The sequence below is a fragment of the Macaca thibetana genome, chromosome 5 (assembly GCF_024542745.1).
Source record: "Macaca thibetana thibetana isolate TM-01 chromosome 5, ASM2454274v1, whole genome shotgun sequence".
NCBI classification, from domain to species: domain Eukaryota; kingdom Metazoa; phylum Chordata; class Mammalia; order Primates; family Cercopithecidae; genus Macaca; species Macaca thibetana.
The window spans coordinates 70,698,177-70,725,634 of record NC_065582.1 but is presented as its reverse complement, the minus strand read 5'-3'; the positions used below and the strand labels follow the sequence as shown (position 1 = coordinate 70,725,634).

Genomic DNA, 27,458 nt, shown 5'->3' with positions numbered 1-27,458 from the left:
AGCAAGCCATATCGGCCGCGCCGGAAGTCCCTACTGAGGAAAGCTTTGAGGATACTCTGTTCATAAGCTCACGGTGAATATAGCGTTCCACAGACTCGGAAGAAAGGTTGGGACAAGAGTTCAGTGGCGATTGACAAGTACTCGGGGTAGTGAAAAGTAGGAGTTGGAACATGGATAGCCGCTTGCAGGAGATCCGGGAGCGGCAGAAGTTACGGCGACAGCTCCTCGCGCAGCAGGTCCGCGGCCCTGGTGGCCCCTGTGGGAGGGATCGAGAATGCGAGTGCGCGGCCGCCTCCTCCCTCCACACCCCGCCTTTTTCTGTCCCCTCTCTACCTGCCGCTGTTAAGGCCTTTCTGGTCCTTCGATCCTGATCCCTGGTTCTCCCTTTGTAGTTCTCAATTTTCGTGGTGCCCCGAATGTTTTTCAAGTTCCTTCCGCGGTCTTTGTGGTGCTAAACCGAATGCCACGAATAGCCTTTAACCTTTGTGGAACGCCCACCGAGTGTCTGGCATGTTCACGCCAGGATGAGTGTCTTGTTATTCCCTACATTTCTCTTCACTATTTAACTGGTCATCTATTTCTTACTTTTCCTCGTCGTCAGTCCCAAATCCTTGAAATTGTGGTTTCATTATGAAATATTTTTACAGTTTACAGTATTTTCTTTGACATCTTTCTGAAGACTACACTGGAAGTAGTCTGAGTGTAAATTTTATATTCTGCGTCTTATGTACAATATCCTTGTCACATCCACAGTTAATATTTGAAATCTTACTCTGTGTTAGTCACAATAATCTCCTGAAACAGGTAGTATTACCTTCACTTATCAAGTAATGAAATAGGCTCCATAGGTTAAGGAATTTTACTCCTGGTCGCTCACTTCTCGGCTGGGAAATAAAACCTAGGTTGTCTCCCCAAAGCTTATCTTCTAAACCATTGCCCTTCACTTCTTTCTTGTGCATGAGTAAGTTAACATTTGCTGATTAGTAGCAGAAAATACAGCTTGTGTACAGTTCTACTTAAAATCGAGGCTGTATTTTCAATTCTACTATTCATATCAGTAAAAGTGGTAGGAGAAATGCTCATAGACTGTAATTAGTCATCTTGCTTTTATTTTTCAGTAAACTTGGTTTTAGTAAATGGACTTCTGAAATCTGATGAACACATTTGTGGTATACTGCTGAAACTGTGGGAACTTGGAATCAGATTTATTCCGTATCCCGCTGGCATTACGATCTTGGACAAATCAAATATCCTTTCTAAGTCTTCTTTTCCCTAACTTCTTTTATCGTATTATCTTCAATAATGTTCAGTAGCTCTTTGTTGCTACCACAGATGTTTTACTCCTTAGTATGGAATTCAGATTTCTATTTCACTCAAGATACATTCATAGGACAATTATTTGTTGAGTGTTTTACACTCAACAAATCCCAGGGGCTCCAGCTTTTAAAGTTTTTTTATGAATTGGTTGCACTCTACTTAGCCTTGTAACCATTATTTGTTTGTATTTTGCAAAATTTTCCCAACTGCCAAACAAAATTTATGTTGCCGTTTTAAGGTAGTGAAGTTCAGCATTGTGTCCATAAATAGTAAGACTTAGCTTGAGTAAAACTGGATCGATTTTTATTAGAGCATAGCATAAATAAGTTACATTATATAAGCTGATGCCTACAAAATGTTTAACATGGTACCCACAACCCTGTGCAAACACAGTCTTACCTGCTTTTTTTGGTTATTGCTACTGCAGGGTGAATATCTCTTAATCTGAAATGCTTGGGCCAGAAGTGTTTTGGATTTCAGACTTTTTTCAGGATTTGGAATATTTGCATATTACTGGTTGAACATGCCAAATATCAAAAGTTTTCAAAATATGAATGCTTCAGTGACCATTTGCTTTGAATGTCATGTCAGTACTCAAAAAGTTCCAGATTCTGGAGCATTTTGGATTTTGGATTTTCGGATTTGGAATGCTCAATCTATATTAATTCGTGTATATTACTTTACAGGAATTTGGCTAAAGTGTCTTATTTTCAAATACAGATGGTTCCAGACTTACTATGATTTGACTTAACAATCAACTTTATGATGGTTTGAAAGTGATAGGCATCCAGGCTGCTCAATGACTTATGATGGAATTATGTCCTGATAAGCCCATCATAAGTGGAAAATACTATAAGTTGAAAACGCACTTACCACGTTTATTTTGAAACAGATTTCCTTTCAACTTACAATGGGTTTATCAGGACATAACCTCATAAATCAAGGAGCATCCGTATAACTGAAAGCATAAAATGTTTGCCAGCTGTCAAACTCATTCTTAATTAATGCAGTTTTTTTTCCAGGGTTTTTCCAGTTTGTCTTGCAGGCTGATTAATTCTTTGTTATTGTGTGTATGTGAATTAAGGTGTTTTTGTTTTTTAAGTATTTAATATATTAAATGCTGCTACAAATGTCTAGAAAGGCTGTCCAATGCATTGTAATCTAATTTCTGATTTTGCCTTTTCTCAGCTGGGAGCTGAAAGTGCCGACAGCATTGGTGCCGTGTTAAATAGCAAAGATGAGCAGAGAGAAATTGCTGAAACAAGAGAGACTTGCAGGTCAGTCAAATAATTCTTTTTTTTGTGTGTGAGACAGGGTTTCACTCTGTTACCTAGGCTGGATAGGTTGGAGTGCAGTAGAGTGATCATGGCTTTCTGCAGCCTTGACTTCCTGAGCTCAAGTGGTACGCCTGCCTTGGCCTCCCAATGTGCTGAGATTATAGGTATGAGCCACTGTGCCGAGGCAGGTGGATCATTTGAGCCCAGGAAGTCAGGAGTTCGAGGCCAGTCTGGTTAACATGGTGAAACCCCGTCTCTACTAAAAATACAAAAATTAGCCGAACGTGGTGGCGGGCGCCTGTAATCCCAGCTACTCGGGAGGTTGAGGCAGGAGAATTGCTTAAAACCGGCAAGCGGAGGCTGTAGTGAGCTAAACCAAGATTGTGCCACTGCACTCCAGCCTGGGAGACAAGAGTGAGACTCCATCTCAAAAAGAAAAAAAAACTGTGAAAGAATTACTGTTTTAATAAACAGATACCCCTAGGTAGGTGTGCAGTGTATTGAGAAAAGCATCAAAATAATGATTTTAGACACAATGGTTTTTATTGTCAGTTCATTAATTATGAAATATTTATTTTCTGAGGATAGTAAGTTCCCATTTGTAAAGTACTTAGAAAATGGAATGTTAGACTAAAAATTAGCATATATACTATAAATAAATAAGTATATTTAAGTTTTTTTTTTTTTTTTTTTTTTTTTGGGAGACGTAGTCTCTCTCTGTCACCAGGCTTGAGTACAGTGATGCGATCTTGGCTTACTGCAACCTCTGCCTCCAGGGTTGAAGTGATTCTCTTGCCTCAGCCTCCCAAGTAGCTGGGACTACAGGTGCGCGCCACCACTTCCAGCTAATTTTTGTATTTTTATTAAACATGGGATTTCATCATGTTGGCCAGGCTGGTCTCGATCTCTTGACTTTGTGATCCGCCTGTCTCAGCCTCCCAAAGTGCTGGGATTGCAGGCATGAGCCACCATGCCCAGCCTAGAAATTTGTATAAAAGGAAATATACTTTACCCTAAAAGTGGTATTTATTTGGTAGTTCAGAAAGCATTTGAAAATTTTTTCGTTATTCTAGTTTTCAACATGGACATCTGTTTTGCTCAAAACAGATTAAAATAATACATACTATATAAGTTTCTTTTCAATATATCACTTATAGCAGCTTATTTTCTCATTTGGTTGCTTTCTCATGAAAATGAAGCACAGAATTATCAATCAAGTTATTTGACTTTTTGGATGACTTATAAACTGGGTAAATAGATACTCTTTAATCAGGAAAACTTTGTCTTGTTCTTTTTTATAATCTGTTTATTATTATTATTAATAGATACTTTTATGCATCTTGTATATGTTTGTGAGTAATATTTCTGTTTATTTTTCAGGGCTTCCTATGATACCTCTGCTCCAAATACGAAACGTAAGTATCTGGATGAAGGAGAGACAGATGAAGACAAAATGGAAGAATATAAGGCAAGTAGAGAGTGAAATAAGTTTATGGTCAAAGAAAACATAAATTCAAATGATAGATTTATATTTAGGAAAACAAATTTGATAGAAAGCCTCATTTTAAGATGTGCTAAAATAATTATCAGTGGCGTATGTTATCACTGGTTACATTAAGACCATGGTATCAGTTTTCTTATCTTTTTCTTTTTCTTTTTTTTTTTTTTGAGATGGAGTCTTGCTCTGTCGCCAGGCCGGAGTGCAATGGCACAATCTTGGCTCACTGCAACCTCCGCCTCCTGGGTTCTAAGGGATTATTCTGCCTCAGCCTCCCAGGTACCTGGGACTACAGGTGTGCACCACCATGCTCAGCTATTTTTTGTATTTTTAGTAGAGATGGGGTTTCACATGTTGACCGGGATGGTCTCGATCTCTTGACTTCATGATCCACCCGCCTTGGCCTCCCAAAGTGCTGGGATTACAGGTGTGAACCACTATGCCCAGCCAATTTTCTTTTCTTAATGCAAGAGTTGTGTGGATTAAATTAGATTATGTATATGAAGCACTTAGCATAATGTCTGGTAAGAACTAGGTAATTATATATATATATATATATTTTTTTGAGATGGAGTCTCACTCTTGTCGCCCAGGCTGGAGTGCAGTGGCGTGATCTCAGCCCATTGCAACCTCCTTCTCCTGGTTTCAAGCTATTCTTCTGCCTCAGCCTCTCGAGTAACTGGGACTACAGGCACGCACCGCCACGCCTGGCTAATTTTTGTATTTTTAGTAGAGATGGGGTTTTACCGTATTGACCAGGCTTGTCTCGAACTCCTGACCTCATGATCCACCTGCCTTGACTTCCCAAAGTGTTGGGATTGTAGGCGTGAGCCATCGTGCCTGACCAGCACTAGGCAATAATATTCTTAAAGACGACTGAGGATATAAGTGTATCATAAACTTTGGGCCCGGGGTTGTGCCTCACGCTTGTAATCTAAGCACTTTGGGAGGCCAAGACGTGCAGATCACATAAGGTTAGGAGTTCAAGACCCTCCTGGCTAATGTGATGAAACCCTGTCTCTACTAAAAATACAAAAAATCAGCTGGGCATGGTGGCACATGCCTGTAATCCCAGCTACTCAGGTGGCTGAGGCAGGAGAACTGCTTGAACCTGGGAGGCAGAGGTTGCAGTGAGCCGAGACCATGCCACTGCACTCCAGCCTGGGCAACAGAGTGACTCTGTCTCAAAAAAAAAGAAAAAAAAACCCACGAAACTTTGAGTAATTGATTGGATCAGATTTTGAGAAGCTGCAGTAGTCTTTTTTGAGGAGGAGTTATTCCATGTTGACAATATTGGATAGTACAATCAAGATATTTTTAGGATTTATGGCCTAGACTACACTGTAGAAATATTTCTGAAAGAGCCTCAAGGGAAACCCAACTTCTAACTTGTAGTTGCAATATTTAGTTGAAATAGTTGAAAGTATTATGGTCCAAAAAACTTTCTTCTGTTTTTTGCAAGTTAATTGTATATAATAGAGATAAGAATGTATAGTTTCAATAAAATCTCTAGAAAGTTCAGTGAAATAATACCTAATCTTGCGAATAATGTCTTATATGTTGCAGTTCTGATAATACATAACTTAAATGCTTGTGATTATTTTAGGTGGAACCATATACAGTTGCTGATATTCTAACCTTTTTGACCTATAAGCATAGCAGTTTCGTATAGTTTAATCTAATGGAAATAAAATTGCAACATTGGTGGTCATATCTTTCATGACTCAAACTAAACTCTAATATTTATAGTATTGTGTATGAGATAAATAGTTTTAGACAAATCAACAAAATAGTAGTTATAGTAATTATTATTTATGATAGGAAATTTTTTTATGAAAAGAACTAGCTAGATCTAATGATGGGAAAAGCAAAGACTTCAATGTTTGACTTCAATGCTAATTTAAAACATTTATTAAATCTTAAGGAAATAAAGTATTTATGTTGAGTTTTAATCAAGATGTGATAATTAGAGAAATAGCCCCTATTTGTAAAACATTTACTTAATCTTATGTTTTTCAAGGATGAACTAGAAATGCAACAGGAAGAAGAAAATTTGCCATATGAAGAAGAGATTTACAAAGATTCTAGTACTTTTCTTAAGGTAAAATAAATAATTTTTGTAACTCATCACATTTAAGCTCTATACCTGAAAAGATTTTAAATACCTATTTGTCTTCAAGATATTTTTTGATTATTTAAGGATCATTGTTATGAAATAAAGATTATTTAAAATTGCTCATGAAATAGTCTTCTGATATTTGGCTAGTGTGAGATAAAGGTATATTAATATCAGTAGCTACTGAAAAGTAATAATTTTAGTTGTATTTTCAAATATTACTATTTTTTAAATCTATCAATTGACTGCATTTTGTATGACCTTGTAGTAGAAAACAAAGTAGAGATAATTCATCTGCCATTACAGTGCATGCTACAAATTTAATTTTGTTTTTTTTTTAATTTAGGGAACACAGAGCTTAAATCCCCATAATGATTACTGCCAACATTTTGTAGACACTGGACATAGACCTCAGAATTTCATCAGGGATGTAGGTATGTTAGATTTGTTTGGAATACGCTATTGCTGACTCTCAATTACATGCATGTAATTTATCCAATTTGTGGATATTTCTAACAAAATTATTCTTCCCAGCTTGACATCTTTTTTTTGTTCTCAGTGCTCCTGATATACCTTCTTTTTCTTTTCTTTCTTTCTTTCTTTCTCTCTCTCTTTCTTTTCTTTTCTTTTCTTTTCTTTTCTTTTCTTTTCTTTTCTTTTCTTTTCTTTTCTTTTCTTTTCTTTTCTTTTCTTTCTTTTCTTTCTTTTCTTTTTTTTTTTTTTTGAGACAGAGCCTTGCTCTGTTGCCCAGGCTGGAGTGCAGTGGGGAGATCTTGGCTCACTGTAACCTCTGCCTCCCGGATTCAAGCGATTCTCCTGCCTCAGCCTCTTTAGTAACTGGGATTACAGGCACCTGCCACCACGCCTGGATAATTTTTATATTTTTAGTAGAGACAAGGTTTCACCATGTTGGCCAGGTTGGTCTCAAACACGTGACCTTAGGTGATCTGCCTGCCTCGGCCTCCCAAAGTGCTGAGATTACAGGCGTAAGCTATTGCGCCGGGCCCGGTATACCTTCTTTTTCTGTCAATCAATATTACTATTTTTTTGTTTGTTTCTTTTTGGCTCCAGTTTGGTACTATGCCTATTCTTGCATTTTAGACAGATTTATTGAGATAATACTTATATACTGTACAATTCACTCAAAGAGTATAATTCAGTGTTTTTCTTTAATGTATCCACAGGGTTGTGCAACTATTACCACAATCTATATTAGAACATTTGCATCTCCCCTAAGGAAGCCCTGTACCCATTAGCAGTCAGTCCCCATTTCCTCTTTCTCATCTACCCCTTCTCAGCCTTAAGTATCTACTGATCTACTTTATATTTCTATACATTTACCTATTTTGGACATTTCATATAAATGAAATTATACAATGTGTGGTGGTTTGTCATGGCTTCTTTCACTTAGCCTATTTTTAAGGGTCATTGATGTTGAAGCATGTGCCTGTACTTCATGTTTTTAAATTGCCAAGTAATATGCCATTATATATGTTTACCTTTCTAACAACTACTCAAGTGTTTTTCCAAGCAGCTGCACCATTTTACATTTTTACTAACGATGTATGATGGTTCCAGTTTCTTCACATCTTGGGCACTTATTATTATCTGTTTTTTATGGTAGCCATCCTAGTAAGTGTGAAGTGGTATTTTATTGTAGTTTTGATTTGCATTTGCCTAGTGGCTAATGATACTGAGCATCTTTTTATATGCTTATTGGCCATTTAAATATCTTTTTTAGAGAGATATCGTAATACTTTGTGTATTTTTAAATTGTTTCACTGTCTTTTTACTATTGAATAACAACAGTCTTATATATTCTCTTTGTGTGTGGGTGTGGGTGTGTATTTTTTACATATTCTGAGTACAAGTCTCTTACCTGATGAATAATTTGCAAATATTTTCTCGCATTCTGTGGGTCACTTTCTTGATAGTATATTTTGTAGGACAAACATTCTATTTTTGATATAATCAAATTTAGTTTTTCCTTTGTTACTTGTAAGCAACATTACTCTTGAAGTAGAGAAACCAATTTTAATGTTTTTGTAAGCAAAATGTAGATGTAGCATAAAAATTTGTGGTTAAATTGTATAACCAGATTTAGATATAAACTGCTGTGCTCTTAGGATACCTGCCTCCCCAAGGCAAAGAAAACATACTTAGAAAACTATTACAGATTGAGGAAAAGTTGTACATTCTGTTTTGTAGATGATTAGAAGCTGACTCTGCTGTCTTGAAACTTGACTATAATAAAATCTTCAAATTCATTTTATTTGAAATGTGATCTGCCACCACTGATTGAGGAAGCTTTATAAACTGTTTTTCTTTTTTTCTTTGATGTTAAAGTTACTAATATTTGTATTTTTGGTTTTTAAATTAGGAAGTTCATATAATTTATTGTTGTTATAAATATGCTTCCTGTTTGGGAAGAAACACTTGTTTTCTTTGCTTTTGAATAACTATCCAAGAAATTAAGTACAAATCTTAATCAGGTTCTTTAGGAGAAGGTTTTTTTTGTTGTTGTTTTTTTAGCTAAGAGGAAGGGGGAAAAAATCACACAAGAAAGGTAATTTACTTTGTTTTTTTTCCCCTGAGTGTTAAACTGGATGCTAGGGGTGATTGTTTAACTTAATAAATATGTGATATTAAGTGGCTTATTTACTTGGACTGGGTTTTAAGAACATCTGGATTTTTACTTGCATGTCATTAGTTATGAAATCTGCATACATATTGTTTAAAATTATTAGAAATTAAGCTTTCTTAAGAGATATGAGTCAAGTGGTGTATGTATTGTTTTGTTTTCTTGAAAGGGCTCATAACTTTTGAATTACTGATATTAACTTCAGTTGAGTTGAATTTAGATTTTACTATTTTTTCTGCTCAGGTTTAGCTGACAGATTTGAAGAATATCCTAAACTGAGGGAGCTCATCAGGCTAAAGGATGAGTTAATAGCTAAATCTAACACTCCTCCTATGTAAGTGTTTTTATTCAATTACTGTTTATTCCCAACTCAGGCTTAAAATATCAATTTGTTTATCCTGTAACCTTTTTTCTTTTTCCTAAATTCAGCACTCATGTTAACATGCTTTATTACTCTGTTTCTTCTCTCTGCTTTTTTGTTTTTTAAAGACTGGGTCTCATTATGTTGCCCAGGCTTGTGTCCATCTCCTGGGCTCAAGCAATCCTTCCACCTCGGCTGGACTACAGGCATTTCACTCCTGGCTCTATATTTCTTTTTTTTTTTTTTTTTTTTTTTTTTGAGACGGAGTCTTGCTCTGTAGCCCGGGCTAGAGTGCAGTGGCCGGATCTCAGCTCACTGCAAGCTCCGCCTCCCGGGTTTACGCCATTCTCCTGCCTCAGCCTCCGGAGTAGCTGGGACTACAGGCGCCCGCCACCTCGCCCGGCTAGTTTTTTTTTTGTATTTTTAGTAGAGACAGGGTTTCACGGTGTTAGCCAGGATGGTCTCGATCTCCTGACCTCGTGATCCGCCCGTCTCGGCCTCCCAAAGTATATTTCTTTTTTGAGATGGATTCTCGCTCTGTTGCCCAGGCTGCGGTGTGGAGAGCAGTCGCGTGATCTCGGCTCACTGTAACCTCCGCCTCCTGGGTTCAAGCGATTCTCATGCCTCAGCATTCTGAAGAGCTGGGATTACAGGCATGTGCCACCATGCCTGGCTAATTTTTGGCACACACCACCATGCCTGGCTAATTTTTGTATTTTTGGTAGAGACGGGGTTTCACCATGTTGCCCAGGCTGGTCTCAAACTCCTGACCTCGGGTGATTTGCCCCCCTCAGCCTCAAAGTGCTGGGATTACAGGCATGAGCCACCTCACTGAGCCCTATTTCTTCATTATAGCAAAAATGTTGATTTGAAACTCTGGTGCTGACTTCACAGTGGCCTCTCAGGTTTTTTTTCAGCTTTTCAGATAATTTGCTTAAAGTGCCTCTAAATATTTTTTCTTCTTAAAAGTCATCCAAGCCGGGCACGGTGGCTCGCCTCTAATCCCAGCACTTTGGGAGGCTGAGGCAGGTGGATCACCTGAGGTCACGAGTTTGAGACCAGCCTGGCCAACATGCTGAAACCTCATCTCTACTAAAAATGCAAAAATTAGCCGGGCATGGTGGCACGTGCTTGTAATCCCAGCTACTCAGGAGGCTGAGGTAGGAGAATCATTTGAACCTGGGAGGCAGAGGTTGCAGTGAGCTGAGATTGCTTGATTGCACTTTAGCCTGGTTGACAGAATGAGACTCCATATTCTTGATAACTTACTTAAAATGCCTTTAAATGATATCTTGTCAAGTAATTTGTTTGTTAAAGGAAGCTTAGAAAATGTAGATTCAGGATAAGAAGAAAACAAATACTAATAACAGCTTAGCATTCTGAGATACTATTCTTAACAATTTGGAATATGATAATTCTTTTTAACCTTGCTGAACAGAATAATATTTTCCTCAGAAATGTTTATGAGATCTTTGCAATTGGAGAATTTAGCTTTAAATGTTTTGTACATTTAACGATATGATGAAATGTGTTTTGGGCTGGGTGCGGTGGCTCATACCTGTAATCCCAGCACTTTGGGAGGCCGAGGTGGGCGGATCACGAGAGCAAGAGATCGAGACTGTCCTGGCCAACATAGTGAAACCCTATCTCTACTAAAAATATGAAAATTAGCTGGGTGTGGTAGCACATGCCTGTAGGGAGGCAGAGCTTGCAGTGAGCCGAGATTGTGCCACTGCACTCCAGCCTGGTGACAGAGTGAGACACTTTCTCAAAAAAAAAAAAAAAAAAGTATTCTGTAAGTCATTAGAAGCACCACAGAATGTCTTAGTATGTGGAGAGGAAGTCTAAGTATACTCTAATATTCGTCGTATTTTAAAATACACCTTTACTTGCTTGCTTATTTATTTATTTATTTATTTACATAGAGACAGGGTCTCACTGTGTTGCCCAGGCTGGTCTCAAATTCCTGGGGTCAATCAGTCCTCCCACCTTGGCCTCCCAAAGTATTATAGGCATGAGCCACCATGCATGGCCTAAAATATACCTTTAATGAGATGTTGAGGTGGGAATATCACTTGAGCCCAAGAGTTTGAGGTTGCAGTACTCTATGATCAGGCCTGTGAATAGCCACTGCATTCATCCTGAGCAATATAGTGAGACCTTGTCTCAAAAAAAAAAAAAAAAAAAAAAAAAAAAAAAAACACGAAAACCCATTTACATTTAAAGCATTTTAAATTTAAAATATTTTCATGCTATGTGAAAATATCTTTTCAATAAAGGCCAGTACTAACTTACATTAGGTAGCATGAAAAGACTCTTAATAGAAACATTTTTATTAATGACAAAACTAATAAAAATTATATGAAAACTGTGTTTTAGGGGGAAGCATGTAAAGCTTACAGAGAAATGGATTTTCTAACTAACTAAACAATTGAGAATAAAACAATGAAAAATTCAGATGAGAATGGAAAGGGGTTCAGAGACACATCTGAGTATGGATTTTTAATATTGAGAGAAGAATATATTCTGGGTGTACATGGGGAATAATAGGACTTTTACTATGTAGTTTAATTATGTTCATGACTTAAGAAAGATCACTGGTAGATGGTTTAAGTCTATACTGAAGAAAAAAAGACTCTCAATAAAAAGGCCTTTAATAATTAACTTACTGATTACTTTGTAAATAGTGTTTAGTAATAATGTTTAGTGATATCTAAGACTTTTCTTTCATTACCATCTGTTAAGGTACTTCAAAATCTTATTTAAAAAGCTTTTTTTAAAAAATCTCATTTTTTATGATTTAATCAAATAGGTACTTACAAGCTGATATAGAAGCCTTTGACATCAGAGAACTAACACCCAAATTTGATGTGATTCTTCTGGAACCCCCTTTAGAAGAATATTACAGAGAAACTGGCATCACTGCTAATGAAAAGTGCTGGACTTGGGATGATGTATGATGAAACTTTCTACGTTGTAATGAATTATTTATTTTCAAATGAATATGTTTATTTGGTCAGAAAGTGAGATAATAAATATCATCCCTACTTTTGTACGGATTATAAATACAGATTTATAGTGTAAATTATAGCTGAAGGTCCAAGGTACATTGACCAATATTACATTATCTTTAATTTGATTCTTCTTCTCAAGGCAAAAATTGAACATTGAGCAGATAATAAGCAAATAGGCTGTAGAAGACTTACAATTTTGGTCTTAGAGTCCTTGGCTCTTTAAACCATTTACAATGTAGTAAAGTATGGATAAATAGCGTTTATGGACACATAATCACAATTTTGTTGATTAAATGATGGAGTCCTGCATAAGATGACATGAGAACAACTGACCAAGCCTAGGTAGATGGGACATATGAACACAGAGGAGGTGGCACCTGAACAATATAAATAGATTAGTTGGAATTAGTCAAGAAAGATGTGGGACGGGGCTTACAAGCACAAGGAACAACAAGAACAGAAGGGATGGAGGCAAATGACTATCTGGTTGTGGGGTGGAGGTCCTGTATGTACATTGGTATTGTTGGAACACAGATTGGGACTATCTTGAGGTGATGTGTCAGGAGTTTGGACTTTTATTCTGAAGACATTAATAAGTCTTTGAAGAGTTTTAACCAGTTTTGTAAAAAGGTCAGATTGGTGTTTGGAAGCTGGGGTAGAGTCTGGGAAAGAATTCTGGAAAAATGGCTGGGCATGGTAGCTCATGCCTGTAATCCCAGCACTTTGGGAGGCGAGGCGGGTGGATCACGAGGTCTGGAGTTTGAGAGCAGCCTGATCAACATGGTGAAACCCCAGCTCTACTAAAAATATAAAAATTAGGTGGGCGTGGTGGCACACACCTATTATCCCAGCTACTTCGGAGGCTGAAGCAGGAGAATCGCTTGAACCCGGGAGGCAGAGGTTGCAGTGAGTTGAGATTGTGCCATTGTACTCCAGCCTGGGCGACAGAGCAAGACTCTGTCTCAAAAAACAGAAAGAATTCTGGAAAAAGGAGAATAATTAGAAGACTCTTTCTTAGAGTAATGTAATGCTGAGATGAAGGGACCCTCAATTAGGGTAATAGTAGGCATGGAAAGAAGGTGATAACTTCAGTAATGTTTAGGAGGTAGATTTGGTAAGATTGAGTGATTGGGATGGGGGAAGAGTTAAGGATAACTCATGGTCTCTATCTTGGGATAGGTGGATTGAATTGTCACCAACTGAGAGTGAGTTTCAGAAGACAAGCGGGATTAGAGAGGTTAAATAATATTGAATAAGTTGATTTCTAGGTATATGTGAGACATTCAAATGGAAGAGGTCATAGGAATAGAATATGAAACTCTAAGGACAGGCAGATCTGGTTTCAAAATACATATTTTAGAGGATTATCACATAAAATCCATGCAAATAGATGAATTTATCTTGGGATTGTGTCTCAGTATAAAAATGTGGACTGACGGTAAAACCTGGGAAAACATTTACAATTAAATACTACGTATAAAATAAATTTAAAAACGAGTTGTTCAGTGATGAATGAAGAGAACCAGGAGAGTATGAATGTAATGGAAACCAAGGGAACAGTGAGTTTCAAGGAGAGTGTAACCAGGAGCGTCCTGCGCTTCTAGAAAAGATGTGGGGCAAGGAAGGGACTGAAACTGGAAGACATGTTTCTTAGAAAACAGATGGGAATCCTTGCATGTCCCTTTCTGAGTTAATGGTGGTTACTACTCTTAATCATATCTATTTTTCCAAGATTTACCTCTAATTCTTCCTCTTCCTTGAAGCTTTTCCTATTAGCTTTAATATTCCTAGCACTTTTATTTACATTTATGTGGCTCCTATAATGTAAAAGTTTTTCCCCTTCCCTGTTTAAAGTGTTATCTGTATTTATTGTTGAAAAATCAGAAAAGTGCACAGAATGTAGTATTTCTAAGACGTAAGATTAAAGAGTTAATGCTCTTGATATTTATTGCAGATAAGTTTTCCAGATAGGTATAAATTTACATTCCTTTCAGTAGTGTTTAAGAATGTCTAGTTAAGCATATCCTCATTAAAGTTGAATATTAATATTAAAAACCATTTTTTGTCAGTTTGATCAAAAGAAAAAATTTAAGCAATCTGATTATGTCCTTTATTAATAATTAGGCAGAACTTTGTTTTCTCTAACCAATCCGTGAGGTTTCAGCAGTGAGGTACAAGAGCTTCAATTATATATAATAAACTAATACAGTTTTTAAAATAAAGAAATTCTATTTCATATGCAGATTCTTGATTTCAGTTTAATCTCACTGTACTTTAGCTCTGGCTGGCATATTGAAAAATTTTGTCTGGCCCCAGAGCCCTAAGCTCTTAACTTTTATGAGATATTATCCTAAAGAAAGTGCCAGTGGTTAATGTAATAACAAAATGTAAATAAGAAAAGTGTTTGGGTTTCACAGGTATTCTTTTTCAAGGTGGAGAGTCAGTAGTGGTCATTGTGTTTTACTTAAGAACACAAGAATTTAATGAAAGTACCAACACTTAACTTTTAGAATTAGTGTCAAAAGAGAATATTTTTTTTTTTTTTTAGCATTTCAGACTTTAAGTAGTAATTGTAGGAAAATATGTGTATTGATTTATTGAGAAGTTCTTCTGTAGATACTAGATATCACAGTCCTCCCGAAACATTTATTGCTATATTTTATTTTTATTTTGTCCCTAACTCTGGGCTCAGTTAAGTGCTTCATTCTTTTTCAGTAAATGATAAAACATTGCTGGAGAATCTCTCTCAAGCTCTATCTTAAAAAATTCCATAATCCTATAGCTATTGTTTCCTATAAGCTCTTTCCATATAAAAGCAAGTGTTTATATGTATATGTGAGCACATGTGTGTATGTTGTTTGTATATAAAGTAACAAAACAATAGAACAGGCCGGGCGCGGTGGCTCAAGCCTGTAATCCCAGCACTTTGGGAGGCCGAGACGGGCGGATCACGAGGTCAGGAGATCGAGACCATCCTGGCTAACACGGTGAAACCCCGTCTCTACTAAAAAATACAAAAAAACTAGCCGGGCGCGGTGGTTGGCGCCTGTAGTCCCAGCTACTCGGGAGGCTGAGGCAGGAGAATGGCGTGAACCCGGGAGGCGGAGCATGCAGTGAGCTGAGATCCGGCCACTGCACTCCAGCCTGGGCGGCAGAGCGAGACTCCGTCTCAAAAAAAAAAAAAAAAAAAAAAAAAGAACAAGTAATTTTAAGGATAATGTTTATTTTCTATTATAGTTCCTAATGGAAACTAATATACTTAAAGAACACATCTATCCTAATCTTAATTGTTGTTCTTTTGGATTTAGGATGAATGGGAAACAAAATACTTTTATGCAATATTGTTTTGATTTCTTACAGATTATGAAGTTAGAAATTGATGAGATTGCAGCACCTCGATCATTTATTTTTCTCTGGTGTGGTTCTGGGGAGGGGCTGGACCTTGGAAGAGTGGTAAGATGGTGCTTTTATAAAGTGGATTTTTAAATTAATAAGAAAAAAAATACAACAGTATGTTGCATAGGATGTTTGAAAGTGGATGTTATTTTGTCCTTTGTTTCTTAAATAATTCTAAAATATTGAGAAAAAAAATTTCCAGAAAAGAACGTAAGAAAGGCAATACTTGTAAGTTAGTTAACCAGCACTAGGGATAAATGTGTAGCTCTTTCAAAAGACGCTTCATTACAAGTACAGGAAGAGAACAGCTTAAAGATTTGAAGCTCCAAATTATACCTCAAAAATGAGCTGCTTGGTGTCATTTACAATTCTTTATGAGTAGCTAAAAAGTATTCTATGAGTAGCTGAAAGTATTCAGGAGCATTGGCTCCTGAAATCCAAATGGAAGTCAAATAAAATTGGAAAAGTAACACAGCATATGGAAGACATGAATGAATGAGAAAGAAGTTATAATACCTGAACTTATTTTAAGTATCTAATATTTAATTGAATTTCAGAGCTTTTTTATTTTATTTTTGTATTGGAGGTTTTTTTTTTTTCTTTTTTCTTTTTTTTGGGACAAGGTACCAACTCTGTTGCCCAGGCTAGAGTGCGGTGGCACAGTCATGGCTTACTGCAGCCTCGACCTCCTGAACTCAAGCAGTTTTCCCACCTCAGCCTCCTAATAGCTGGGACCACAGGCACAACACTACCCCTGGCTAATTTTTTTAGTATTTGCAGAGATTAGGTCTTTTTATGTTGCCCAGGCTGGCCTCAAACTCCTGGGCTCAAGGGATCCTCCCACCTCAGCCTCCCAAAGTGTTGGGATTACAGGCATGAGCCACCATTCCTGGGCCTGATTGGCCCTGGCCAAAAGGAACAAAATAATATATATGCTGTTTTAAACAAGAATAACAACAGTATTATGACTAGGTATCAGGAGTCTTTAATTTTGCTCTCAATCCGTCTGCTATGTAACAGTAAGACTTTGGGCAAAAAGATACTCTTGAGGGTCTCAGTTTCGTCACATTTTATTGGTTGACACTTTTCATTTTTATGACATATTACTTACTATACACCAAACTATCTCATTTAATCATTCCAATTTGGGGAGGTATCCATTTGACAGTTGAAAAATTTAAGTAGGATTATATGAGATAACAAGTATGATTATATGGAAATAAGATTGTGCCCAAATTCTGAAATTCTACAATTACTTTGTATGCTTTATATAAATAGTAAGGCTGTTGGGTAACATCACTGCTTCTATTATTTATTAACTCCAAGGTAGACTATAACTGTATTTCAGTTGAATATCTCCATTTTTTTTTGGTGGTGGCTCTTCAAGATGCTATAGAAAAGTAAGAGTGAAACATATGTTTTTATAGGCATATTGGTATTTACTTTAACTTTAATATCTGACTTTGATCTTTCCTCTCATCTCTCATTCCCCAAATTAGATTGAAAATGATTAGGAGATTTTTATCTTTTTTTTTTTCTTTTGAGACAGAGCCTTGCTTTGTCACCCATGCTGGAATGCAGTTGTGCTATCTTGGCTCACTGTAAAGCCCTGCCTCCCAATTGAAGCGATTCTCCTGCTTCAGCCTCCTGAGTAGCCATCCAGGAGGTTTTTATCTTATTTGCTTATGCAGCAGTTTATCATACTGGTGAGAGTTTGGTGAAAAATGATTTAAGATTTAGAAAAATAATTCAGCATGAGAAATACTCATGAGCTTTTGATAAATTAGTGGATTAGGGCATGTAGAATTTAGGTCAGAGTGATGTTAATGACACGGTGCAAAATAAATATTTAGTAACAGGAACAAATATTGATCTTGATTTCGGAGATTTTAAAATAAAACTCTGCTGGGTGCAGTGGCTCATATCTGCCATCCCAGCACTTTGAGAGACAGAGGCGGGCAGATCACTTGAGGCCAGGAGTTCAAGACCAGCCTAGCCAACATGGTGAAACCCCATCTCTACTAAAAATACAAAAATTAGCATGGCATGGTGGCACGTGCTTGTGGTCCCAGCCAGTTGGGAAGCTGAGGCATGAGAATCACTTGAACCTGGGAAGCGGAGGTTGCAGTGAGTGAAGATTACACTCCTGAACTCCTGCCTGGGTGAGACTCCGTCTCTAAATAAATAAATTAATTAATTAAATAAAATAAAATTCTAAGTTTCATTTTGAGGTGTTATCTTACATTACCCAATAAGCATTACTGAAAAGTGTATGTTTTATACTCTACTATATCTTTTTTTTTTTTTGGTTCAGGGGGAACTCCCAACAGGATTTCCTGTGGTGGAAAGGAAGCTTGTTGGAAAGTTTTTTGTTTTTTGTTTTTTTTTTAATTATACTTTAAGTTCTGGGATACGTGTGCAGACCATGCAGGTTTGTTACGTAGGTATACACGTGCCATGGTGGTTTGCTGCACCCATCAACCTGTAATCTACATTAGGTATTTCTCCTAATGCTATCCCTCCCCTAGTCCCCAACCCCCCTCTACTATATCTTTATATGTACTTGATCATCATACCAGCAATACTGTACTTATTTATTTATTTTTCCTTCCTTTATTCTTAAGTTGATGGGGATAGGGACTGTGTCTTATTCATGTTTTTATTCCCAGCAGCTACGCAGCACTAGCATATGGTAGACTTTCAGATGTCACTGTGAGCAATCATTTAGCTGGTATTTGTTTTATGTTAATGTGTAACAGCTTCTAGGTCATTAAGGTTCACATCTCTATTTTCTAGGTTATGTAGAGATGAAAGTACCATTTTACCCAACAAAGAGATACATGTAGCAATTTTAAGTTTGAACATTTTTACAGTTGTATTAAATATAGAAATAAGGTTTTATAAGACTCTCATTTGAAGTTAGCATTTAGAAGATGTTCAACAGTGTACAGCTTTGTCAGAGAATAGAATATTGAGGTGGTGGGAATCAAATTGTGTTTTGGATTATTTTGTGATTACAGAAGGTCTGAGCGCTTAAAATGTAAAACCCCATGTCCATTGATGACACTAGAATGTAGAATTGGGAGATGATGTAATCCTTTCTATGTTTTGATAGTCAACTATATATGTGACGTTGATATCCAGAAGGTATATATGTATTCCGTATTATGGCTATATATTTAAAGACTGGCATTTCTTTTTATATTCTACACTGAAAAAAAATTACCTTGAAACCTTGGAATATAGTGTCTGAAGCCTCTAGAAAGTTTTTTTTTAAAGCTAGTTGGTTATTGTAAGTATTGTTTATTTCTTTAAGTTAAGGATTTCTGTTTAAAATTCTTTTGTTTCTAGTGTTTACGAAAATGGGGCTACAGAAGATGTGAAGATATTTGTTGGATTAAAACCAATAAAAACAATCCTGGGAAGACTAAGACTTTAGATCCAAAGGCTGTCTTTCAGAGAACAAAGGTATTGCCTTTACTGATTTGTTTTTTTAAATTTTCATGGTTTTCTCTCAAGCTTTTCCAAATCACTATATACTGTTTAATTAACTTTAGTAAAAAGGTCCTTTTCTTAGACTGGTGAAGATAGCATTGAGCATTACAGGAATACATCCAAATTTGTTTTAAAATGTTTTATTCATTGTCTTAGATAACCTCACCATGCTAAAAAGGGGAGTATATATTCCTCTATGTCCTAAATGCCATATTTCTATTAGATAAAGGCTTTTGATCACACTGACCTGTGGAATTTTTCTAGGCTCAGAAAGAAGAGAGAGCCGCAAAACTCTAGCTGGCCAGCTTAGAGACATATTTCTCTCTTCTTTCCTTCTTTTTCCTTTACAAGAACCCCTGAGAACTTCTGTTTCTTGTGACTCTGAGTTGCTAGTATCAGGTTTTAACAGGTTTTGTTCTTTACTTTTTAGGGAGCCACTGGTGGGAGGGTCTTTCTTATTAAGTCTTTTTTGGACTGGAATCATGCCTAGGTAATGAAGCCTCCGTAAAAATTCCAAGACAGGGGTTGGAGAGCTTCTGGGTTGGTGAACCTGTGGAGTTTCTGGGACTGTGGTCCACTTGGAGAGGGCACAGCAGCTCCATGCCCCATGCCCCATACTTTTCATTATATATCTCTTCCATCTGGCTGTTTTGAGTTGTATCCTTTTATAATAAATAGATCATAGTAAGTAAAGAGCTTTCCTGAATTCCTTGAGCTGTTCTAGCAAATGATCTAACTCAAGGAAGAGGTCGTGGGAACCTCTGATTTATAGCCAGTTGGTCAGAAGCACAGGTGACAATCTGGACTTGTGATTGGTATCTGAAGGTGGTGCAATCATGTTCTCAGCCCTTGACCTGTGGGGTCTGCACTAACTAGGTAGATAGTGTCAGAATTGAATTGAATGTGTTGATGAAGAAATGAAGAATTGCTTGGTATGGGAAAAATCCACACATCTGGGATCAGAAATGAAGTATTCTGAAAATACTGAGTGTTGTAAGTGAGAGTGTAGAAAAGAGTTTTTCTTATTTACATGGCAGTCTTTCCTCATCCAGAGATCCAGGTTTTCCTGTTGTTTTGTTGCCCATAGAACTGTATCTCACCAGAAATGGTGGCTCACTTCTATAATCCCTGCACTTTGGGAGGCCGAGGTAGGTAGATCACCTGAGCCCAGGAATTTGAGACCAGCCTGAGCAACATGGCGAGACCCTGTCTTTACAAAAAATTTAAAAATTAGCCAGGTGTGGTGGTGTGTTCCTGTGGTCCCAGCTACTTGGGAGGCTGAGGCAGGGGGATCACTTGAGCCCAGGAGATCAAGGCTGCAGTGAGCTGAGATCGTGCCACTGTACTCCAGCCTGGGTGACAGAGTGAGACCTAGTCTCAAAAAAAGAGAAATAACTGTATCCCAAAGATTTGGAGAAATGAGGATTGTTTTAGAATTGAGGACGTCAATGTAAAAGGTTTTGGAATGACTGTTGATTAAAAGAGATTAATTGGTCTGCTCTTGTTATTTAGGAACACTGCCTCATGGGGATCAAAGGAACTGTGAAGCGTAGCACAGATGGGGACTTCATTCATGCTAATGTTGACATTGACTTAATTATCACAGAAGAACCTGAAATTGGCAATATAGAAAAACCTGTAGAAATTTTTCATATAATTGAGCATTTTTGTCTTGGTAGAAGACGCCTTCATCTATTTGGAAGAGATAGTACAATTCGACCAGGTAGGACCTCAGTTAAAACAACAACTTTATGATTCTTTGGGTTATGCATGTCAAGAAATAGGACACGGTGCTGTGTGAAATAAAGTTCTTATGCATTTGATTCCTTTTCTTGCTGTACTCAAATATGAACAGTTTCAGGTCCATAGCAAAATTGAGAGGAAGACACAGAGACTTTCCACATACCTTCTGCCCCACACATGCATAACCTTTCCAATTATCAATATCTCCCACCAGAGTGGTACATTTGTTACAAATGATGAACCTACATTGACACGTCATAATCACTCAAAGTCCACGGTTTACATTAGGATTCACTCTTGGTGTAGTAATTCTATGAGTTTGGACAAATGTATAATGACATCTATCCACCATTATAGGATCATACTCAATAGTTTCACTGCCCTAAAAATCCTCCATGCTCCACTTATTCATCCCTACCCACAACCCTTGACAACCACTTATCTTTTTGCTGTCTCCATAATTTGCCTTTGTCAGAATGTTATATAGTTGGAATTGTATAGTATGTGGCTTTTTTAGATTGGCTTCTTTCATTTGGTAATTGGCATTTAAGATTTCTCCATTCCTTTTCATGGTTTGATAGGTCATTTCTTTTTAGTGCTGAATAATATTCCATTGGATGTACCACAGTTTATGTATCCATTTACCTACTGAAGGACATCTTCCAAGTTTTGGCAGTTATGAATAAGCTACAGTGGAAATCTGTGTACAGGTTTTTGTGTGGTCATAAGTTTTCAGCTCCTTTGGGTAAATGCCAGGGAGCACAAATGCTGGATTGCATGGTAAGAATGTGTTTAATTTTGTAAGTAACTGCCACGACTGTCTTCTGAAGTGCCTGTACCTTTTTGCATTTCCACCGGCAGTGAGAGTTCCTGTTGCTCCACATCCTCACCAGCATTTGGTGTTGTCAGTGTTCAGGATTTTGGCAATTTTAGTGTGTGTGTAGTAGTATCACATTGTTGTTTTAATTTGCATTTTTCTGATGGCGTATGATGTAGAACATCTTTTCATATGCTTATTTGCTATCTGTATGCCTTATTTGGTGAGATGTCTTTTAAGGTCTTTGGCCCGTTTTTTATTTGGCTGTTTGTTTTCTTATTGTTGACGTTTGAGAGTTAGTTGTATATTTTGCAGAATAGTACTTTATCAGATTTGTTTTTGCAAATATTTTCTCTTATTCGGTGACTGTCTTCTCATTGCCTTGTTACATGTTTATTTTTATTTAATTAATTTCTGCTTTTTTATTTTCTTTCTACTTTCTTTGGATTTACTTGGTGTCTTTCTATCTGAAGTATTTTTAGATTGATATTCAGGTTAGGGGTAAGGTTTAATTTTGTACTTGTAAACTACTAGTATAAAAAGAAAGAAATTGAATAGGCAAGAGTTTCAAGAAAGAAACTCTTGCAAAAATTTAGTATTAGCTACATTAAAATAATGAAGAACAATCTGATTGATCGAAGTATAGGTGTTTGGGAGTTAGCCATATAAATAATAGTATGTGCAATTGAGAGTCTGTTCAAGAGACCTTAATTTATGGCCAGGCACTCTGGCTTACGCCTGTAATCCCAGCACTTTGGGAGGCCGAGGTGGGCAGATCACTTGAGGTCAGGAGTTTGAGACCAGCCTGGGCAACATGGTGAAATCCTGTCTCTACTAAAAATACAAAAATTAGCTGGATGTGGTGGTGTGTGCCTGTAATCCCAACTACTTGGGAGGCTGAGGCGGAAGAATCGCTTGAACCTGGGAGGCAGAGGTTGCAGTAAGCTGAGATTGTGCCACTGTACTCCAGCCAGGGTGACAGAGTAAGACTCTGTCTCGAAAAAAGAAAAAAAAGACCTTAGTTTATTAAGTTGCTCCTCAAATACACTTCTTCCTCAAGGAAATAGCCTAAGGTATTTCACATATACCTTAGGAATACCATTTACCATTGCGTTAAAATAAAGGTTTACAGATAACTATGTGAGTCAAATATACTCCGAAGCCAGACAATTTTTTTTTTTTTTTTTTTTTTTTTTGAGACAAGGTCTCACTCTGTGGTCCAGGCTGGAGTGCAGTGGCACGATCTTGGTTCACTGCAACCCCTGCCTCCTGGGTTCAAGTGATTCAGCCTCCTGAGTAGCTGGGACTACAGGTGTGCGCCACCACGCCTGGCTAATTTTTTGTATTTTTGTTAGAGACGAAGTTTCACCATGTTGGCCAAGCTAGTCTCGAACTCCTGACCCCAAGTGATTGCCCGCCTCGGCCTTCCAAGTGCTGGGATTACAAGTGTGAGCCACCAGACCCAAGCCAGACTATTTTAAACTTACTCTGTTCTTAGTAATACTTTTCAAATTTCTAGTAAAACACAATGTTGCAGTGCAGAATTTGGAAGAGAGGGGAGTCCCTTGGACTTCTACAGCCAGTTTACTCTGCAAAGATGCCCATGTTTTATGTAAGAGACAATATAGCAAGGGAGACAGAGTATTAGTTATTTTTATTATATCTTTAAATTTTCTGTTTCTTATTGTTTGTGGTGGTGTGTTCCACATATATTGAATATCATGTTCCATAATACGACAAACGTGCCAAAAAACAAACTAGAAGGCAGCAAATAAAAATCTCATGGATTTAATAGTCAGTGAGAGCCCACAGGTGTGGAATGTGCTTCTTGATCATGGTATCTGTCAGGTCATACATAAAAGGCACAGTATAATTGACCTTTTTTTCTTCAACTATTATAAATCTTATTGTATTCCTGCACTGTTAGAAACTAAAAATGTTTTGAAAAACAATGAACTAAGTATTGTACAGAAATGGCTACTGTATTTTAGAATGTGATCCTAGTGAAATATTTTTCATTTTATAGCTTTTTATGATGCATCTACTTTTCTAAGAAATAACCTAAGGATGATGGGGCAGATATATTATAACCCTAATTTTGCCGATAAATAACCTAATTCTTAGGGATAATTGAACCTGTCCCAAATAATGCTGTGTCTCTTGTAATGCTCCAGAGGCATATTTCCAGGGACCCTTGCAAAAGACATGTCTATAAGAGTCACCACACCCAGAGAACCCCAAAGCATGGTGTCTGTATTGGGTATTTGTAGTTAATTTTGTAGTTCCTTCTATTCTAGAGACAGTTTAATTAATCAGAAAATATCCTTATTAGAAGCAGAGCTGTCTAGCAATATAATTGACAAAATAGCTTTTTACCTACAGAAGTATAATGTGCAGTGGAGATTCTGAGAAAGAAGAAATAATTTTCATTTTATGTAAGAAATATATTTGAGTTGGATGTTGAAGGGTGGGATTTTTAACAGGTTGACAGGTTAGAAAAGAAAATAATATGGGCACAAAAATAGGGGTTAGTATAGAAGAAGTTACTATAGTAGTTCATTGTTTTACTTAGAGGTTCGTGAAAAGCATTAATGAGAAGTGTTATTGGAAAGTTCATTCAGCCATCATTGTAAAAGATCTTATATTTCATATTTATGAATTTGGGCTTTGTGGAAACAGTTGGAAGGTTTTTGAGCAGAGAAGTGACATGTTTTAATCTTTGCTTTAGGTTTTCCACTTTTAGAGGGAGGAGAAGCTATAGGTTATGAGATCATTACCGTATATATGTATGTCTGTGACACGTGTTACATGGTAGGGTATTGACTTTGTTAAAAAAAACGAGGGGGGGGGCTTAAATTTGAGTGTAGCAGTAGAAATGGAAAGATAGGAATGAGTAGGAGTAACATGGTAGTGGTTAAATTTCTCAGACCTGTCAACTGAGAATATTTTCTAGTTAGCAAGTGTAGAGCAAAAGTTGGCTCCAAGATTTTAATCAGAAAATGGCACCATTTACATAAATAGGAAGATTATATATAATTTATTACAGTTTCACTAAACCCAAACTCAGTGTAATGTATAGGATTTTTTTTCTCTAAGTTCTATTCTCACAAAAGATAGTACATGGATGGGGACAATGAAGAGGATATATTACAAAAGTTACAGTCTAGAAGGAAAAACAAGATATATACCTGTTAAATAGTACATGGATGGGGACAATGAAGAGGATATATTACAAAAGTTACAGTCTAGAAGGAAAAACAAGATATATACCTGTTAAATCTTTAAAACATTACCACAGTTAAGTGCTATTCTGTAAAAGGTATCAATATGGGATGAATGATGGGGACATCTTTAAGAATGCATTGGGGATTTGAACTAGCTTCTAAAGAATTAATAATAGAAGAGAAAATTGCAAATAAAAAGTATAATCTTTGTTTCCTCCATTGCAGGCTGGCTCACAGTTGGACCAACACTTACAAATAGCAACTACAATGCGGAAACATATGCATCCTATTTCAGTGCTCCTAATTCCTACTTGACTGGTTGTACAGAAGAAATTGAGAGACTTCGACCAAAATCACCTCCTCCCAAATCTAAATCTGACCGAGGAGGTGGAGCTCCCAGAGGTGGAGGAAGAGGTGGAACTTCTGCTGGCCGTGGACGAGAAAGAAATCGATCTAACTTCCGAGGAGAAAGAGGTGGCTTTAGAGGGGGCCGTGGAGGAGCACACAGAGGTGGCTTTCCACCCCGATAATTGTTGAAGACATTGAACCTATTCATCCTCCTCTAACCTTCTTTACTGTAATTAAATTTCAAGTGGGAGACTTAACTTTAGAACTCACCTCCAGCTTGCACTTTGCTTTAATTTCTCTGAGCTCCAGGAATGTCTTAGCCAGCCTCGCTTGCGGTTGTCACACACACTGTCTCATTTTTTTTCAGGATGAATGAATAATCCTGCCTTTTGTTATGTGCATGAACAGAATGGAACAATTCAAGTAGCTTCATCTTCAGAGACTGAATTTATTCTGATAGACTTCAATTAATTACAAAGGATTTTGCTAATTTTGGGGAATAAATAATGGAAAAAGATCCAGTCTGTGGTATCATGCTAGTGCTGACAGGAGTTGGTAATGCACATCCTGTCACTGCTGCTATAGCAAATGGGGAGCTGTTTGGGACCCTGATAGAGTAGGGTTGGAACAGATGGTAAGCTTCTGTCAGGGTTTTAACATTTTCTTGATGAAACAATAAAAAGAGGTGAGCTTTTTCATCTTTTTTTTAAGTTTTAAATAAACTCAGATATAATTTGAATACTGAAGAAATTAAGAGACTTTGAACAAAATCACCTCTTCCCAAATCTAAAATCTGATAGGGGAGGTGGAGATTCCAGGGATGGGTGAAAGAAGAGATGGAACTTAGTAGGCAGACTTTAAAAAAAAAAAAAGGTCATCATCGTAATCTCAATTTTGTGGCTATGACTCCTAATCATGCTTCCTAAGAAGCAAAGGAGGACAAATATTCATGTGCTAGATAGCACTCTGGTGTGAACTTGAACTGGGATTGACCTTAAATTTTATATTCCTCAAATAAAAGAGAGGCAACAACAAGGCACCTCATTATCAGATGCTTGGTTTAAACATTTTGGGACTAAAATACTTGGTGATGAAACGACATACACCTTTAAACTTCTTATGGAGATAGTTTAATGTAAAACCAACTATAGAAAACCCTCAACTTAAGGATACAGCTTGGAAATTGGAACTGCTATTGCCTTTTATTAAAACCATATGGTGTGATGTTTGTTTTTAAAATTATATAAGACTTTATGCTGTCATTTCTCTTGCTATACTGTAATTCATGTTTTAAATGAATTTGATAATGAAATTATACTATTATTCTTGATGAATACTTTTCTTATTTTTATGATTTTTCTAATGAAACTTTAAACTTTTGAGATTTGAGTCTGTTTTCTATAAGTAGAATTACTGTTGTTACCAGTTGAAAAAGGACTGACCTAAAATCAATCTCTTTTTTTTGTCTGATGGATTTTAATGACCATTCTGTGCTCATATTATACCTAAGATGAGATTATAGTACATCCACCAAAGACTCAGTTTGAAGATAAGGACTGAATGATAGAAGAAATAAGGCTGAGATCCTTAAAAGCCTAGTACTATTTAGTACAAGAGAGCATTTTTTTGCTGAAATTATGGTTTTTGCTGAAATTATGGTATATTTTCAACTTCACTAATTACAAATTATCTAGATTTAGAACTCTATATGTCAGCATTGACCTGGGAATGAGGTCAGGATGGAGAAATTCCACTTGCCTGTGATGGGTCCTTAGAAGTAGCAGCTAAAGAGTAACCATGTCCTATACACAGGGCTCTCTATTACGTTCCATACCCTGGGCCTACCCAAGGTGACATTCCTGGAGGAGGTGACATTCCTGCTGTTTACATGGCATTGGCACCTGTGAGATCGGTGTCACAAGTTCATCTTACAAAGAAGTAGGTATGGCTGCTTTGTTGGTTGAAAGTTAAGGGGAGCCATGATCTACCATATTTAGGGAAAAGTTATTTAAAAAAGAGTATATGGTGGAAAAAGAACGTAAGACCTAGAATTTATCCCTTTGACGATAAATCTGGTCTTTTTAATACCAAGATGGAATTGATTCACTAGGTTTTGCTAACTTTCACTTTCAGTAAAGATTGAGGTATTGTTTTTGCAATAGACTATGTATTCATTGAGGAAAGGTTTCCAATGAAACTTCATTACTCTGA

General features: G+C 36.9%; 1 protein-coding gene across 1 annotated transcript; it reads left to right on the top strand.

The window, feature by feature from the left end:
• Window positions 1-27,458, top strand: METTL14 (methyltransferase 14, N6-adenosine-methyltransferase subunit). The gene is made up of 11 exons (XM_050792348.1): window positions 1-236; window positions 2,506-2,594; window positions 3,975-4,062; window positions 6,113-6,193; window positions 6,555-6,642; window positions 9,093-9,183; window positions 12,023-12,164; window positions 15,585-15,677; window positions 18,972-19,088; window positions 20,628-20,838; window positions 25,125-27,458. Exons 1-11 carry the CDS (start codon window positions 171-173, stop codon window positions 25,427-25,429), a joined length of 1,371 nt encoding a protein of 456 aa, XP_050648305.1. The 5' UTR covers window positions 1-170; the 3' UTR covers window positions 25,430-27,458.